We start from the raw sequence: 16,135 nt of genomic DNA, 5'->3' as shown, positions 1-16,135 counted from the left end.
AGAGCTAGACTGACAAGCCTCTCTTGCCTTTTTTGGGCTGGAAATACTTTGCGCCCTTCCTCCCAAATCAAGAACCTTTCGCTCAGTTCTTGTGGAAGACACCCAGAATGCTCTTCCAGACCTGGCCAGGCTCCTGGCTGGCATCAATACCACGCCAGATGCCGGTCTTCTTGTAGTACTCGCAAACGGGAGCGGTCTGGGCGTGGTAAGTAGCGAGACGCTTGGTCAGGGTCTCAGCATTGTCATCGGAGCGCTGGATCAGGGGCTCGCCAGTGATGTCGTCCTTCATGTCGGACTGGGGAGGGTTGAAGATCTTGTGGTACGAGCGGCCGGAGGCGGGGTGAACCAAGCGACCAGTGATACGGGCCACAAGCAGGCTGTCGTCAATCTGGAGCTCAACGGCGTGCTGGAGCTTCTGCTTACGGTCCGAAAGCATGTCATCGAGGCGCTCAGCCTGGGCGACAGTTCGAGGGAAACCATCCAGGATGAAACTGTTCATTGGGTGTCAGTCGGCCGGAAGCGAGCGGCAAATCTGGTATCCGCTTACCCGTTCTTGCACTCAGCGTTGTTCTCCAACTCGCTCTTGATCATGTTAATCATGATCTCGTCACTGACAAGACCACCCTGGTCCATGATCTTCTTGGCTTCCTTTCCGAGCTCGGTCTTCTTCGCGACCTGTGACCGCAGCATGTCTCCGGTGGCCTGTTCCAGAAGCAATTATTAGAAAACATGACAAAAACTCCGTGATACTCGGAGAAGAGGGCCATTGCGACGACGTACCAGGTGGCAGGCGCAGTACTTGTCCTTGATGTTGGGAGCCTGGGTGCCCTTGCCTGCGACGCGTTAATAATCATACGTGGAGTCATTGGTCTCCTACATCCGGTGTCACCTACCAGCACCAGGGGGGCCCATCAGGATGATGCGCATCTGCTCGGTCAAGGACTTGGGCTTCTCGCCGCCATTGACCAAGCGCTGCTCCAGCTCAACAACCTTGGACTCGAGCTTGCTGATGGTGTCCTTCAGACCGGAAACGACGTCATCGGTAATGGGAGCCATTGTGACAGAGGAAAGGAAAGAGAGGAGAGGGGGCGTCTAAAGATGAAGGTTGTGTTTGGGGTTGGAAGAGGAAGAGTCGGGGAAACGGAAAGGAATTAAGACTTAGCGTCCGAGGTTCGGAGGCTGGCAATGCTACGTAACTAGAAGGTACACTCACCGACTTCAGCAGTACATTGAAGACTTGATTCTGTAAATTTAGTTCATATATTGATTGATTGTGATCTCGGGATATTCTATTGCATGACAGTACAATGATTCCTCATCCCTAAATGTATGGAAATCAATAAAAGAATACAAAGCTGCAAACACCAGCCATGGATTACCTAAGGCCACCAGCCGCAGTGGCGCAAACACCGAAGCTCTCTCTCCAGAGCATCATCGCCCTGTTACGAGTTCCCCAATTTCACCTTCAGCGCCTGCCATTCCATCCGGCTATCTTACCCTTTATTGAAACCTTTTTAGATTCTTCTCTCATCCTATCTTCTCCTCGAATTTCCTTCTCATCATGCCTGCCACCACGGCGGACACCTTATCCCTCGTCAACCGCAGCGTCACGGTTGCCCCGTTAGTCCTGCTCTCTGTCGCCGATCACTATGGGCGGACAGCAAAGGGCACTCGGAAGCGTGTAGTGGGTGTGCTACTGGGTGAGAATTCAGGTAACAATGTGCGGGTATCCAACAGTTTCGCAGGTATGTATAGCATAACTTCCAACGTGATGATCAGGTCCGTGATGTGTGGGGAGCTGACCATGGCTACCACATCTAGTACCATTCGAGGAAGATGAGAAGGACCCATCGGTCTGGTTCCTGGACCACAATTTCGTGGAGTCGATGAGAGATATGTTCAAGAAGATCAATGCCCGCGAGAAGCTTGTCGGCTGGTATCACTCTGGCCCCAAGCTGCGCGCCTCGGATCTGGAGATCAACGAACTCTTCAAGAAATACACCCCCAACCCTTTGTTGGTGATTGTCGATGTGCAACCCAAGGAGGTTGGCGTTCCTACAGATGCTTACTTTGCCGTGGATGAGATCAAGGATGTACGTTACTTTCTTTGTTGATGTCTACCCACATCAGCCTATCCGGCTGACATGGAGCTAACTGCCACCTTTCCCATCACAATAGGATGGAACCACAACCTCAAAGACCTTTGTGCATACACCGTCGATAATCGAGGCCGAAGAAGCGGAGGAAATTGGCGTGGAACACCTTCTCCGGGATATCAGAGATGTCGCAGTTGGCACGCTCTCCACACGCATCACTTCACAGCTACAGTCATTGCAAGGGTTGCACCTGCGGCTACGTGATATTGGTCAATACCTGCAGAAAGTCCTCGATCACGAGCTCCCGGTCAACCACGCCATCCTGGGTAACCTTCAGGACGTCTTCAACCTTCTCCCCAACTTGTCGACCCCAGCCCAGACACCAGGAATCAGCGGACAGGAGACACAGATTGAGAACAGCGAGCTTGCTCGGGCCATGAGTGTGAAGACTAACGACCAGCTCATGGCCATCTACATCAGCAGTTTGATCCGTGCCATCACTGCATTCCACGACCTGATTGAGAACAAGATTCAAAACCGGCAGCAGCAGGAGGAGACGGACTCCAAGCGGGAACAAGAGTCAAATGCAGGCAAGGGTGACAAGGAAGCCAAGAAGGTCAACGGGTCGACCAATGGCGACCAGAAGGAGGAGCAGGACACCTCCGACAAGAGCAAGAAGAAGAGCTAAATTTGCTTTTCAACTTAGATTGGAGAATTCAATGCCCGTCGATATGATATGACCGCTTAGAACTGCTGCCTGGCAGTGTATAGTACGGATAATCCAAGGTTATGACCCGGTAGCTGTTGTCCTTTTGCTTCTCTCCTTTCCTTTCCATGATCATTTGGTTGTAGTCATATCACTCTGTAAATGCAAGTCCAAACAGTTTCAAAGTACTTTTAATGAGGGTGGTTCGCTTTCTCTTCCTTGTTGGGGGCTACTCAGCACGACTTCATCCGATCAAAAAAGCTGATGTTGTGCTTTTTTAACATGGACCTGCCATCGGAGAAAAGGCGAAATCCCTCAGGACCTAGCGACTCAGGGTCGCCATATCGGCAGAACAAATGGTTCCAGCGCGGACAGTACTGCCTTGTCCGAGATTCTGCGCCTGTAAAGTGACAGACAGCCCATCGCATGCAAAACCGAAGCATCAAGGGATGTGGCCACTCATCCACCCCAACCAGCACACCAGCCGGCCAATTCTTCTATGGAAACCGGGCCCCTGCCATCTCCACTACCCCCAAACAGCCCAGGACATCGAGCAAACAGAATACAAGCTAAAATATGCTTGCAAACTGGGGGTGAACCCCTGTCTGTGACACGGGAGAGTGTCCCACCAAATGGATAGCAGCCGGGTCTCGGGTCTGGCAGCAGCACTGAGCCAGAGAGGGGGTCTGCAGAGACATACGTCCTGGAATGAATGTTTCGAAAGGCCGAGAGGGTGAACGTCGGACAGGTACAAGCCCACGCATGCAAGCGCACCTCGTAGCCTTTCAGCTGTTCCTGCGTGGGGAATGTAGACGATGGAGTACCCTGTGGAGCAGCAGTAGAGGCAGAGATAACGAGAAATATATCTTCACGCTGAGAGTCATAGTTTTTCATGTATGTTGTTTCTGCTTGCCCGGTGTTTTGCTGCTCCGTTGCGAATCTGTGGCCGTGCTCGGGTGTGGTTATGGCTCTGTCCTCGCGCACCAAGCGCTGCACGAGCCTGCGGTCCAGGATGTCAAGGGCCGGGAGCAGGTCATTAGGGAATAGGCAATGTAATGTCAACATCAGTGGTTTTACTCTTGTCAGCTGTGATGCCGAAAGTCCCGAGAGTGGGTTCTGCTGTTCCCTCTCCTGGGGCCCCAATTGCGTCCTCGGCGTGTCAAGCTCATTGATATAAGTGCCAAGAGACTTGAACTCGGACAGTTGTTGGATCAGATCATCCACAAACATCGCAGTGGGTGCAGAATGCAAGTTGAAAGACTCCATGTGGGTGTGGCATTGGTAGATTCTCGCTGGGTTTAGATAAGATACTCAAAATATATTGTGACTAAGAAATCTATCAGACTAAACAAAAACAAGAACGACACGCCAACTATCAAGATCACTTCTTCTTCTTCCCCTCCTTCTTCTCTTTCTCTTCTTTCTCCTGTTTCTTCTTCTCCTTTTGCTTCTTCTTTTCTTCCTTCTCAATCCTTTTCTCCTCCTTCTTTCCGTTATCTCCGCCTCCTAGTGCCCGTTTGAGACCTGAGAAATGCTCCAACGCACTCTTTTTAGCACCTCGTTTCTTCACAATGCCCGTGGGTTTCGCACCAGGGGTGGGTTTCTCAGAAGAGGCTGACTTCTTGGATTTATTTGAACCACTGCCAGATCCAGAAAAGTGCTCTTTAAACCGTGATTTTCTCCCTTCCTGTGTTGTCTTTCCGGTTTTCCGGCCAATGACATTCCTCAGCTCTCCTTGAATGTTGAGATCTCTGAGAATATTGTTCTTCTCGTCAACCCAAGTCAATTCCAACAGACCTTTAGTATCTGGAAAGTCGACCAGGTCCATTGGATCACCGGTCTCGATCTCGCCATTCACGACTACGGGGAGTCCACCAGCGGGGGTGAATTTCAGTCTGAAGGTGCTAGGATGCCCGAACAGATTCATTGGCTCTTCTCCCTTTTCGATTGGCTCTGGTGGGACTTCTTCATCGGTTTGGACGCCCTGGTCTTGGACTTTACGCGTCTTTGTAGCTTTGGACCCCTTCTTCTTTTTCTCTTTCAGCTTGATTTGCTGATATTCGTCCTCCGTGACCCGACGATAAGCAAACATGTAGGCGTCAACTGTAGCCTTGGATCTAGTCGCCCATTCCCCAAACGTATTGAAGCGCTGGACATTCTCATCGTCAATTTTAACCCACTTTCCACCGGGCCCCTTGGCAAAGATATAATAATGACCCAGATTAGGACTCGAACCAGTGTGCATGATCACGGAGGTCAGCTCATAATAGACCTTTTCTTCGGGGGCAACGAAGTTTGGATCAAAGCATGCGCCATCCAGTTGTAAAACCTCTGACATCAGGATTCGAGATTTTATCTTAGAGGAATCCCCCTCGCTATCAAGTTTAATTCGATTGAGATGCACTATTAGACACTCCGGAGTTTGTTGAAAGTAATCCTTGTCAAATCGATTATTCTTGCATTCGTTGCACCTTAATCCCACATCTCTCTCCCTGAACCACTGTTGGATGACTTTATGTAAGGCGAGCTGTGTTGTGTCCCCTGCTTCTGCGGGGAACTGAACGCGCAGCATATCATGCTCAGATTGGAGCCATTTGGCTTTACAGGCATTCTCTCCAACACAGACTCTGTTGGTGACCGTGAAGAGTCGGAAGAGAGACGCTAGATCGACTTGACTATGTATCGATTAGTCATGGTTGATTGTATCTGTGTAAACCAGACTACTCACAGGATGTCCACCATGTCCCCCAAGAACTGTTCATAAACCTCAGTCCAAAACTCTGCCGCGTCTTGCTGTCCTTTATGTTCACCGTACTTTTGGTTCCAATCCAAAAGGATAGTATCGGCGAGGTTATCGAAAGAAGTTTGATGATTACCCTCACCATCCCAGTAGCTGTGATATAGAATGTGAATGTGACATAATTTGCATGACAGACCCATCGCTCCTGTCTTACATTCCTTCTTGCCTTCAACATGTTGGTCATGATAATAATCCAACCAGTTCAGAAATGCTGGCAAGTGTAGAAGCATCTGGAATGTCACAATCTGGTAACAGGCTGTGCCCTTATTGACAAAGCCGATATGAGTCGCGGCTGCGAGCCCCGCGGGCCAACCTGGATTGCCCGCAAACTACCCAGGTTAGTTCTCTTTGATCTCTATGGATTGATACAACTGACTTACCCGTGCTATAGCCATTGTGGAGTTGAGTAGAAAGTAGTAAAATAGAGTATAAATTCTGTATAATTGTATAATCGCAGGAAGCAATGTAGTTGATAACCCGACTTGCACGTTTCCGTCATCTCGAATTTATATTTTGAACCAGTCATTGATCATGAAAGAAAAGGTTCGAGTTCAATATCTATTTTCATGTTGAAAGGAGTGAAAGAGGACTATGAAGTACCCATATATAGAAAGGTCATTCCCAACCAAGTCTCTTAGATCTCTTAGATCTCTTAGATCTTCAAGAATAGTCTTAGCATAGTCAAAGAATAATCTCTTGGAATCGAATACTAGGACAAAGAGATGTGGCTTGTGTCTCATTCTATAATTCCATTTCACCCAGGAAATGCTGCCATAGGCATGAGAAAGAACCGCCAGTTCCTGACTTCAGCCATGGAACCCCCTAATCAGTTTAATTACTCTTCGGTGGGGTCTACCGAACCGTGGAAGAACGAGACTCCGCAATGGTCCAGAATCCCAAGTCTAGACCATGAAGTCTCCTATCATGATCGACAACGGTCATTCTTTCTTGGGTTATCCATCCCATTACACGTAACTGCTTAGGTAATGAACTGGTTCCTGCTCCGTACAACCTCTTTGGCACCTTTTGACCCCACCAGCATCCCCACAAGACTAAGCGTGTTTCAGGTGTGGGCCGCAACCTGACGAAAAGCGTTTGCCGCGGCTGCTGATTGGCTCCAATTTCGAGATCCGGCCGAGTCCCAAGGCCGAGCAAGGCGATCTCTCGACAGCCTTGTTTCTTCCCGTTCTCAGCAATCGATCTATCCAACTTGACAAGGGTCGTTTGCTTTCCCTCTCTGATCATCCTGGTTTTTGCTGTTGATTCTTGTTTTGATTTCTATTTTTGTTTTCATTTTGCCCTTCACGTTTCTACCGAAGATCCCACACCCAAACGGTTGGGCGCCATTCAGCTCATGATCTAAGTGGAACCCGCCCCCGTCGTTCTCGTCGGCCCTTCCGAGAGTATGTTGTTGGGGAGTCCATAATTACGGAAATGAAATCACTTCGAAACAGGGGAAATTTGCACGGTGACAAGACCCGGGTCAGAAGTGGATGAGTCGGACATTTCAGGCGATCATGAGAAACCCGCCACCAGCTCTTCGGTCACTTCCACTTAAGTCATAGTTGCGATGATCGAACGTTTCTCCACTTCAAGCTTTCCCCTCTCCTATAAACTCCGTCATCCATACATTCGGGGATCGGCATGGATCATCGTCGCTTCGGGTCCCAAGAACCCACCTTGAGACCGTTGCCCCGGTTTTATTCTCTTCCCGTCAAAATCACCTGAATCATGCCATGGGAGCTCTGGACTCGCACGTTGTAGCCACCGGAAGTGGACCATTCAACGTCACGAGCGACAGTTGACAGGTTGCATGCCGATCCTCGCATGCGTGTTTCAGGCAACCGGATCCAGCTTTAGCTATGAAAAGGAACTCATGTTCAAGAACCTGCATTGGCACACTCCACCGCCACTTTGCAAAAGTGATTGTTTGGGTCGTTAGGCTGCATGTGGCTTTGCCACTTGGGGCTCCGTGCCAGCTGCATATCCTCGGTCCAATCACGGAGAATAAACCAACAATTTGCTGCAGCTTGCCCGTTCCCGTTTTAATTTGGGGTTTTGGTTTTCATTTCGGTTTTCATTTGGTTTTCATTTCAGGACGTGGTCCCCACCGGTCCCTTAATCTGGTCACCCCTAAATGGCCCCGTCGTTCAAGGTCTTCCAGCCCTCTCCCTGGAAGGAAATTAAAGCAGACCTTTGAGACCTTGGCTTCTCGCTTGCCGGAACCCCAAATTTTCCCAAGTCATCATCAAGGTAGGCCGTGTAGAGGAACGGAGAATGTCGCCGATCCGGTCCTTCATGCGATCGGGCCCCAAACTACTTTAATTCTCTTGATTACACTTCAAGTGTTTGGATTCTAGGCCCATGATCAACGGGACAGAAACGCTCGTTCTCTGCGAACGAGGGCCTGCACGACGTCTGGGCAGTACACAACAGAACCCGCTTGGGCATTGGAAGTTCTGGAAGAACCGAATTTTTCCCACTGGTTTGACAGATCGGGACCGGGGTTGGAGTTCTTGAGCATCCAAGGATTCAACTTCTCGATGTCAGTTCCATGGGAGATGTAGACTGGAAAAGGAAAATAATAACGAATTAATGAAAAGAGGGAAACCAGGAACTCGGAATGAAGTGGATCCCAGAGGAGGAAAACGAAAAAAAAAAAAAAAAAAGGAAAAAAACAAAAACAAAAATAAAATAAATAAAATAAAACCCTCCAAATAAAAAAAACAAAAAAAAAACACTAGCTATAGCTTTAGCTCAAGTATCACCAACAAACCATAGCAGGGAAAAGAGGGGGGGGGGGCAAGATAGAGGTCAACCCAGTCATGATGCGGCAAAAACGCCCCCTGGAAGCCCTAAGAAATGAGAAAAATCCCCGAGTGGTTGCACTGAGGCTGCAAAAACCACAGTGGGACGAGAACACCCCAGATCCCGTCTAATACCCCTCGTGATGGCTAGTGGAGCAGAAAGCCGTTGAGTCCGATCTGGGTCCAGACATGTTTTAGTCACAACGGCATGGCATTAGGGCGAAATTAGTGTCTGGGCCACTTGGTCAGTGCCTTTAAAGTGTCCCGTTACGCATTCTCACCCTCATTTCACTCAAGGATGAGTGCGGGTCTCCCCCTCTTCTCTCCTTTTTCTGTTCCCCTTTATCCTGCGTGAACCCAGAGGGAAAATGGAAATCAGACGCCTGGGAATCAGAATGCGAGCTCTGATCCTCAGTATGCAAATGCAAATTAGAATTAGAATTAGAATTAAATCCCCTCCAAACCCTATAGACAAGATTGCAATAGAGGTTTGACCGCTATTAATTTAAACCAGTGGAGATATTCCCTCTTTTCTTACCCTTACAATACTATACGTATACTTCCCCGTTTCATCTTCACGTTCTGGACTCTCTCTCTCCTACACTTCTAGACCTTCACCTCTTCTCGAATCCTGGTTCTTGCTTTTCTTCGCCTCGAGTTAGATCTCGTTCTTTGCCTTTTGTTCCCCTTCCCCTTATACCACTTTCTTCGGTTCCTGGAGAGCCCTATCCACGGTACTTTGTCCCGCCATTTCTGCCAGAGATCCCTCTCCTCTGACCTCACCATTCGTTGCACAAGACCACTGTGTTTGGCTTTCGTGAAGAAATCACGGAGCATTTGAGCCAGGTTCTCGGTCCCTGAACTGATCATCCCGCAAAGGAATTCTTCCCTGTTGGCTTGTCATTGGAAGAGAGATCACGAGTCTTCCGCCTCTCTTCCGGTCCTCAAAACAGATTTCCCATCTCGCCTGGTCACTCTTGATCCTTGGGAAAAAGGAAAAAGAAGGTCTTTTATTTGGTGGTTTGTGGTGGTTTTGGCTTTCGTTTTTATAATTTTTAAAAGCAAAAAAAAGAAAAAACACACCACTTTTTCGACTTTTTGAGAACAAGAACCCCCCCAAGACGCCACCCCCATCGCGCATATGATTGCGTTACAAAACCGGCCTATCTTGCCGCCCGCCAAAGTGGATATCTCACTGCTACTCAAGCCCCAAGATGAGGAAGAAACCTCGGGCAACCCGGCCCCTCTCTATCCGCCGAGGATGTCAGGTCCTCTCCCCGGCACATCCTTCTTGACCGGTCCCCCGATGGCGGTGCCACCGCCGTTGACCAAGACGGGTCCAACTGGGGCTCCCAAGCGTCTGCAACCCGCCCATACGGCGGAGTCTCCGGCGAAGAAGCAATCCAAATGGTCGCCCGAGGAGGATGCTTTGATCATTGAGCTGCGAGGCAGTGGCATGAAATGGGAGGATATCAGCAAACGGTTGCCAGGTCGCAGTGCGATCAGCTGCCGTCTTCACTATCAAAATTACCTGGAGCGTCGCAGCGAGTGGGACGAAGACAAGAAGAACAAACTGGCTCGTTTATATGAACGGTAGGCTTAAACCATCTCCCCCGCAAAATACACAACCACGGGAGAACAGAGAGCAATCAGAACATACGAAGGGGATCAAACTTGCTAACGTTGAAGTGACTCGCATAGATTCAAGGCAGAGATGTGGTCCAAGGTGGCCGAGGAAATGGCCATCCCATGGCGTGCCGCAGAGGCGATGCACTGGCAACTGGGGGAGCAGGAGATGGCCCGCCGCGCAGGCGTGGTGCCCTTTTCCTTATCAAGCCATGCGATCGATCCACCAGCCACTAGGACTCGTCGAGCCAGCACCTCTTTGGCTCGACCCCGGAAGAGTTCAATCTCCCGCGCTATTCCAGGTCACCCACCCGGCCTGGCCCCTCAACTACCATCTCTCGAAGAACTGACAGCGGGGGTTCCTGCATACGCACCAGCACCACCAGCTCCTCAACACCCACGAGAGTACTATGGAGTGGGCCGCCCCGACATGGGCATCCCCCCCGGAATGATGGGCCCGCATATGGGCATGCCCCCACGAACGTTGCCCTAAGATGTGATGATGATCCACGTACGGCTTTCCTTTGTTTCTGATACGACTTGCATAGCGCCGGCTGGAGGTATACCGTGATTTGTGGGAGGTCGTGATTTGAATAGAGATTTTTTGTTTCGCCACCCCTTGCGACTTGCGCGTTTTTCTTTGCTGTCTTTTCTTTTCTTTTTGGAGATTCTTTTATGCTTTATTGGAGGACATTCCGATTTTGTCCCGATCTCCCCCGTCCCGTGCGTTTGTGAGGAACTCTAGGTTTCCGGTGGATTATCGAGGCTGGATCTCGGCATGAAACCACGCATCATGGGCTGACCATGACCTTGGGTGTGGCAATGGCCCACCAATTGTCCTTCTCATATCCCGACGTCACCACATGACCGCCAGCATTCTCGATATCGCGCTCCAATTCGCCTTCTTCAAACAGATGGTAATAACGGTTGAATGTTTCGGATTCTTCCGGTGCTGTTGGGTTCTTCCGAACCCAAGGAACCATGATATCTTGTTGGTCTCCTTTATCCCAGCCACGACGACTATTCTTCTGCTCCAGAGCCCAGGCATAAACCAGGACGGTACCGCCTGGTTGCGTATCCGAACCGCGTTTCACGGTTCTCAGAATCTCGGCAATGGCCTGCACTCTCCGCTCCGGGGTAGACAGATGGTGCACGACAGCAATGCACATTGCAAAGTCAAAGTACCCATCTCGGTGCGGGAGGTGGAGAATATCGGCCACCACGGCTGAATGTGGTTGATGCTGAAGAGCAATCCGAGCCAAATTTTCCGATCTGTTTCAATGCATGAGTGAACCAGGTTGAAGGCCAGGAGAGACGAGAAAGCAATGCCGAAGCTTATGATACAAATAAAACCCCCCCCCCAAAAATACATATTTAAAAAAAAGAACCCAACATATGACTTTACCCCGTAGCTTTGATAGACTTACCGATCCGATGCAATGATGAAAACATTGCGATTGACCATTAAATTTTTGCCATTTCCACAGCCCACATCAAGGCCAATGGATCCAGGTGTGAGATTTTGTAGGTATTGCTCCACAATAGGCCAAGGCTACGTAGGTAAGTAGCAAGTTCGGTTTTCATTCCCAGGACTATGGACCAAACTATACCTTATAACGTGTAGCAGAGAAGTGCTGGGCAATCTGTTGATAGACCTCGTGCACGTTCTGTTGCTCGTACTCCTCAGCGTGAGACATGGTTGCGGGTTGTTAAGTTCCTCTTCGGGGTTCGATTCCAGTCAAGCGAGTGAGATCACGTGGTTCGGACTGGAATCCAGCTTCCATGACAAATGGTTTTTTTTGTTTTGTTTTTATCTTGTTTTTGTTTTTGTATTCGGTCATGTACAACGTACTAAACTGCATCCACCTTAATGATTGATGGTAACGAGGTCTGATCATTTCTATATTAAGTCTCAAATCGTGTAGGACCAGATCTGTGCCCCCGTTTACAACCAAATTTCAATTGAAACCATTCTTGATCTACATCTCTCTGAATCGGGGTTCTGCTCGATTTCCAATCCATCCAGTCTTTTGCATAGTCGTAGAATATAACTGCGTTTCACCATGATACTGTGTATAGAACATTTGAAAGATCGTGTGGATGACTAAGCACTACCTGCACTCATCCATGGATCGTGCATTGTGTTCACGAGCATCACTCGCTTCGGGTCAAAATTGTAAGTACACTGCTTATTTGCTATGCTAGACTTCCTTCCAAAGGGCTTGGGTATATTTTGGGGTCTGTTTCGGATGCATATGGTCCTGAAGCCCCACTTTGAAGAGGGGTTCGTAATGGATATGCCAATATCAAAAAAAAACCTCGGAGGGGTTGCTTGAAAGCCATTCGCGACCCTGGCTTGTTCTTCTTGTGTATCGCCAGGACCGATCTTGCCTTTTCTTATAACTTTGTTATTTGTGGTCCTCCAGTTTTTGTTGCCGAGACTACAAGAACCAGCTCTAACATCTCCCCACAGAACTCAAGTCAAGGAAGAGGCAGAAACACCCCTTGAAGGGTCATTCATAGTCAAGATGGCATTCCAGCCTACTCCGGCGGATATATCCGTCATTATTACCAATGCAGCATTTTCGCGAACTGCTGATGCAGAGCCTCGCTTCGTCACCGAGCGTCGCATCACCCCGACATGGACTGTGATGCAGCTCAAGGGGAAGCTGGAGACTATGACCGGTGTCCCACCGGGGTGCCAGCGTCTGCTTGTTAAGGTACCTGGTCGGTCTGATCAGTGGGCAGATGAAGAGGATCGAGCTATCGGGGATTGGGGGCTGGCCAAAGGATCAGAGATTGTGGTAGGTCTTGCTACCTTTGATGACTGTCTTCATGAGTCTTTTGAAAATCCCTCTGTTGAACCTCGGAGGGTTGTTGCCAATTTTGTTTATGTTCTGGAGCGTACTTTGTCTACCTGTCTCTAGTGTAGACTTGGCGCGCTCATGTCAAAGCGGCAGTTGTTGATGCTCATTATGCATTTCTTTGACCCGAGCGAGCGAGACAAAAAAAGATGTTCTTGAACCATGCTAAATTATGTCCATAGGTCCATGATTCCCGCCCACAGGCGATGAGGCCCAACTTCACCGACCTTTCATCCGTGGAGAAATACGAATTGCCCACGGAGACCTATGAGTCTCTTTCAAACTCTGTTTTGGCGTGGAAGAAGAACCAAAAGTTGGGCCGCTTTGATCCCAATGCGCTTTCACCCGAGGAGTACCTCCGGCAACAAGTAGCAAAGGACCAGGCTGAGATAGCCTCTCGAGGTACGTGTCTCTGCAAAGGGGTTTGATATCTGATCTCACCATTTGATTACAGGTATTACGGTGTCTAAACGAGTGATCATTTTGCCATCGTCGCCACCCCATATCAGACGAGGAATCATTCGGTTTGTTGGACCTGTGCCGTCGATCCCGGTGTCTGGACCTGGCCGCGAACTCGAAAAGGAAGGGGAACTCCCCGTGGAGCTGCAGCCCATCTGGGTAGGTGTTGAGTTGGATGAACCAACGGGGAAGAATGATGGCAGCGTAAATGGGCAACGCTATTTCGAATGCTTGGAGAAACGAGGTGCATTCGTGAAGCCGGACAAGCTCGAGGTTGGCGATTTCCCTCCGTTGGACCTGGATGACGACTTGGATGACCTGATGGAGGAAATCTGAGGCTTCAAGACTGTTTGGGAGATATGTGTATTTTGATATAAAGTTCTACTTCCGACCCTCCATCCTGAATTAGCGCCAAATAGATTAAGCTGATAGAGCCTTCCGATTCAAGAAAAAAGAAAAGAAAAAAAAAGAAAGGCATAGGGCAGATAAGAACGCTTGAGGCATGTGGTATCGTGGCACATTGTCAACACCGCCGTGACATGGAACTGAATCAAAAAGGCTACAAACAGATACAAATGGCCAAGTTCACATTTACTTCGCCTTCTGCTTGCCCTTGGGACGACCGCGGGCCTTTTTAGTTACCGGTGTAGGATCATGTTCGGTTTCTGCTTCACCTTCACCCTCCCCTTCAGCCTCAGCCTCAAATTCACTTTCCTGAACAGCATTTCTGGATTTAGATAAGGCTATTTCGTCCTCACCCGGGACACAGCCTTGGGTGAAGAAAAGCCGAGCTTCTTTGCTATGGGCGTTCTGGAAGCTATAGTAGTTGCCTATCATAGACCGACATCAGTTGGGAGCATGCACTGCGATGGAAACTTGGACTCACCGCGTGGAACTTGAAACACGCATCCTTTGCCAGCGCTAAACTGCACTCCAGAGATATCGACTTGCACTCGTCCATGACAGACATAAAAAACCATGTGCATTTTCTTTGAGTTCTTGGGTCTCTTCACACCTTCCGGTGGGAGTTCTACGACCCCGGATCCGATGAAAGAAGAGCTAAGCAGCTTTGCAAATCGGAATGTGGAATCTTTGACCTCTCTTGTCTCAATACCAGAAGGAGCATACGCAATATCTGCAAAACTAGGTTAGCAAAATCCACTCCCCGGTTAAATAAGCAGCACTTGCCGATGACATCCTCCTCCTTAGTGCTGGTTTGAGACTTAGGATCCCACCTAGGGATAAAACCATGAAGAACACCACTTTCCTTCTCCCAGACATCTAGATGTTCGTCATCGTCATCGGAAGGCTCCTCTGCTTGCTTCTTGGATTTCGACTTTCGACCGGTTCGTTTGCCTTTTTTCGTTCGCTCCGGCTCAAGTTCTTCAGCGCGAACAATTTCCTTGATGGTTGACAACGGGAAGCGTTGGCCATCTTCAGCCTCCCCATCCCCGTAGACGCATCTTTCGTTGCGCCAGTACGCCAAAGGTCGGATGGATGCGCGCCCTGAGCGAGTATGTGTGGAGCTTTCGTCTGCGGGGTTCTCTCTTTTGAGAATGTACAAGCTGCGGCCCTTCAAAGGACCTGAACGGGTATAATTCTCAACGACTTTGTTCAGTTCGGGGTCCAGGGGTTCACGGTTCGCTTGGGGCTGACTGCTTGGTATCTTTTGCCTCTTGGGTGGCCTGGCATCGGCTGATTCCTCGTCAAGGGGACGTGATTTTTTCGGAGGTCGGCCTCGCCGTCCACTTTTAGTTTCACTCTTCTCCGGCTTGGAAGCCTTGACTGTGGGAGCTTTCTTTATTTGTTTTGAGGTCGTTGTAGATGTCTTCGGCACCGAGCGCAAAGCTTCTGCTGGTTGAGGCGAGTCGTTATCGGCCTCACTCTGGTCTTGCGCTGGATTCTCGGGAACGTCGTCATCGCGAATCACAGTCTCATCTCCAGCATCGAAGCTGTCTCCGAAGTCATTATCCTCGGGGAGAAATGAGTTGGCATTTTCATCAACCTCGCCATCCGAAAAATCATGCACGATAGGGGACTCAGGCGCTGCTAATTGCGCCTTTGTGGCCTTCTGGGCATTATTTCTCTGCTTGGAGACACCCGCGTTCACTGATCGAGTAGTCAATGGAGAGGGTTCCTGCCGCGAACCGTGGGTCTTTGTCAAGCCTTTACCATGTGAGGGGCTAGGCGATAATGAGTCCTCTTCTTGATCTGGCGTCGAGCGCAAAAGAGGCGATCTGCGGATAGAGGAAGAAACGCCCTTTGCAGGCGAACGACCGGTCGGGGGCAATAAGGCAGGACGCGAAGCGTTAGCGGCATTGAGGAAGTCCATGGGACCAGGCGCGTTGCCTATCATGCACTCTCGTCAGATTTCCATATCAATATATCCAAATGTGAAGGGTGTCGCACCTTCATCCATGGACATCCCATCAGAACCCATCGAGTCTTCGGATTCCCTCTCATCAAAGCCATTCACCTTTGCGGGCGATTTCTCAGGAGACGAAAAAAGCCCATCCACTTCTTCCATGCCATGCTCATCGCGCTTGCCTTCTTTCAAGGTAATACCGGTCCGTCTGAATGAATTGCGTAGGTTAGCCGCGAAAGTCCACCACAAGAGATCCTGCGCGACAAACCTTCCTTGAGTTCCCACTGCGGAGTAGTCATACTCGCGGGCCTTGGCCCCACGAGCCATTTTTTGCAGAATTTGGGGGAAATGAACAGATTAGATAATTATCAAGGGTGTTTTGCGATCCAATTTTGGGGTTTCACCCCTTGGT

General features: G+C 49.5%; 8 protein-coding genes across 8 annotated transcripts; 3 read left to right on the top strand and 5 right to left on the bottom strand.

The window, feature by feature from the left end:
* Positions 1-82: 82 nt before the first annotated feature.
* Positions 83-1,056, bottom strand: adk1 (adenylate kinase ADK1; the record flags this gene model as incomplete). The annotated part of the gene is made up of 4 exons (XM_057067742.1): positions 83-491; positions 548-702; positions 781-833; positions 894-1,056. 4 exons carry the CDS (start codon positions 1,054-1,056, stop codon positions 83-85), a joined length of 780 nt encoding a protein of 259 aa, XP_056918597.1.
* A 505-nt stretch (positions 1,057-1,561) lies between these two features.
* On the top strand, positions 1,562-2,784 carry rpn8 (proteasome regulatory particle lid subunit RPN8; the record flags this gene model as incomplete). Its single annotated transcript, XM_057067741.1, has 3 exons — positions 1,562-1,745; positions 1,822-2,093; positions 2,179-2,784. The coding sequence occupies 3 exons, from the start codon at positions 1,562-1,564 to the stop codon at positions 2,782-2,784; spliced, it is 1,062 nt and encodes a 353-aa protein (XP_056918596.1).
* Positions 2,785-3,261: 477 nt separating this feature from the next.
* N7503_008193 (uncharacterized protein) lies at positions 3,262-4,032 on the bottom strand (the record flags this gene model as incomplete). The annotated part of the gene is made up of 1 exon (XM_057067740.1): positions 3,262-4,032. One exon carries the CDS (start codon positions 4,030-4,032, stop codon positions 3,262-3,264), a length of 771 nt encoding a protein of 256 aa, XP_056918595.1.
* A 151-nt stretch (positions 4,033-4,183) lies between these two features.
* On the bottom strand, positions 4,184-5,997 carry N7503_008192 (ubiquitin carboxyl-terminal hydrolase; the record flags this gene model as incomplete). Its single annotated transcript, XM_057067739.1, has 3 exons — positions 4,184-5,477; positions 5,531-5,931; positions 5,983-5,997. 3 exons carry the CDS (start codon positions 5,995-5,997, stop codon positions 4,184-4,186), a joined length of 1,710 nt encoding a protein of 569 aa, XP_056918594.1.
* Positions 5,998-9,550: 3,553 nt separating this feature from the next.
* On the top strand, positions 9,551-10,528 carry N7503_008191 (MYB DNA-binding domain protein; the record flags this gene model as incomplete). Its single annotated transcript, XM_057067738.1, has 2 exons — positions 9,551-10,002; positions 10,111-10,528. The coding sequence occupies 2 exons, from the start codon at positions 9,551-9,553 to the stop codon at positions 10,526-10,528; spliced, it is 870 nt and encodes a 289-aa protein (XP_056918593.1).
* A 298-nt stretch (positions 10,529-10,826) lies between these two features.
* N7503_008190 (tRNA (carboxymethyluridine(34)-5-O)-methyltransferase) lies at positions 10,827-11,732 on the bottom strand (the record flags this gene model as incomplete). Its single annotated transcript, XM_057067737.1, has 3 exons — positions 10,827-11,307; positions 11,463-11,587; positions 11,646-11,732. 3 exons carry the CDS (start codon positions 11,730-11,732, stop codon positions 10,827-10,829), a joined length of 693 nt encoding a protein of 230 aa, XP_056918592.1.
* Positions 11,733-12,563: 831 nt separating this feature from the next.
* Positions 12,564-13,694, top strand: N7503_008189 (TBCB family protein; the record flags this gene model as incomplete). The annotated part of the gene is made up of 3 exons (XM_057067736.1): positions 12,564-12,839; positions 13,082-13,301; positions 13,354-13,694. 3 exons carry the CDS (start codon positions 12,564-12,566, stop codon positions 13,692-13,694), a joined length of 837 nt encoding a protein of 278 aa, XP_056918591.1.
* A 255-nt stretch (positions 13,695-13,949) lies between these two features.
* On the bottom strand, positions 13,950-16,055 carry N7503_008188 (Cupin domain protein; the record flags this gene model as incomplete). Its single annotated transcript, XM_057067735.1, has 5 exons — positions 15,992-16,055; positions 15,768-15,931; positions 14,547-15,707; positions 14,245-14,493; positions 13,950-14,188 (listed from the first exon to the last, which is right to left on the bottom strand). Exons 1-5 carry the CDS (start codon positions 16,048-16,050, stop codon positions 13,950-13,952), a joined length of 1,872 nt encoding a protein of 623 aa, XP_056918590.1. The 5' UTR covers positions 16,051-16,055.
* Between the last annotated feature and the right edge of the window lie 80 nt (positions 16,056-16,135).

The sequence above is a fragment of the Penicillium pulvis genome, assembly GCF_028828015.1.
Source record: "Penicillium pulvis strain IBT 33274 chromosome Unknown contig_7_segment1_segment0, whole genome shotgun sequence".
Classification (NCBI taxonomy): domain Eukaryota; kingdom Fungi; phylum Ascomycota; class Eurotiomycetes; order Eurotiales; family Aspergillaceae; genus Penicillium; species Penicillium pulvis.
This window is presented reverse-complemented; position numbering and strand designations above follow the sequence as displayed.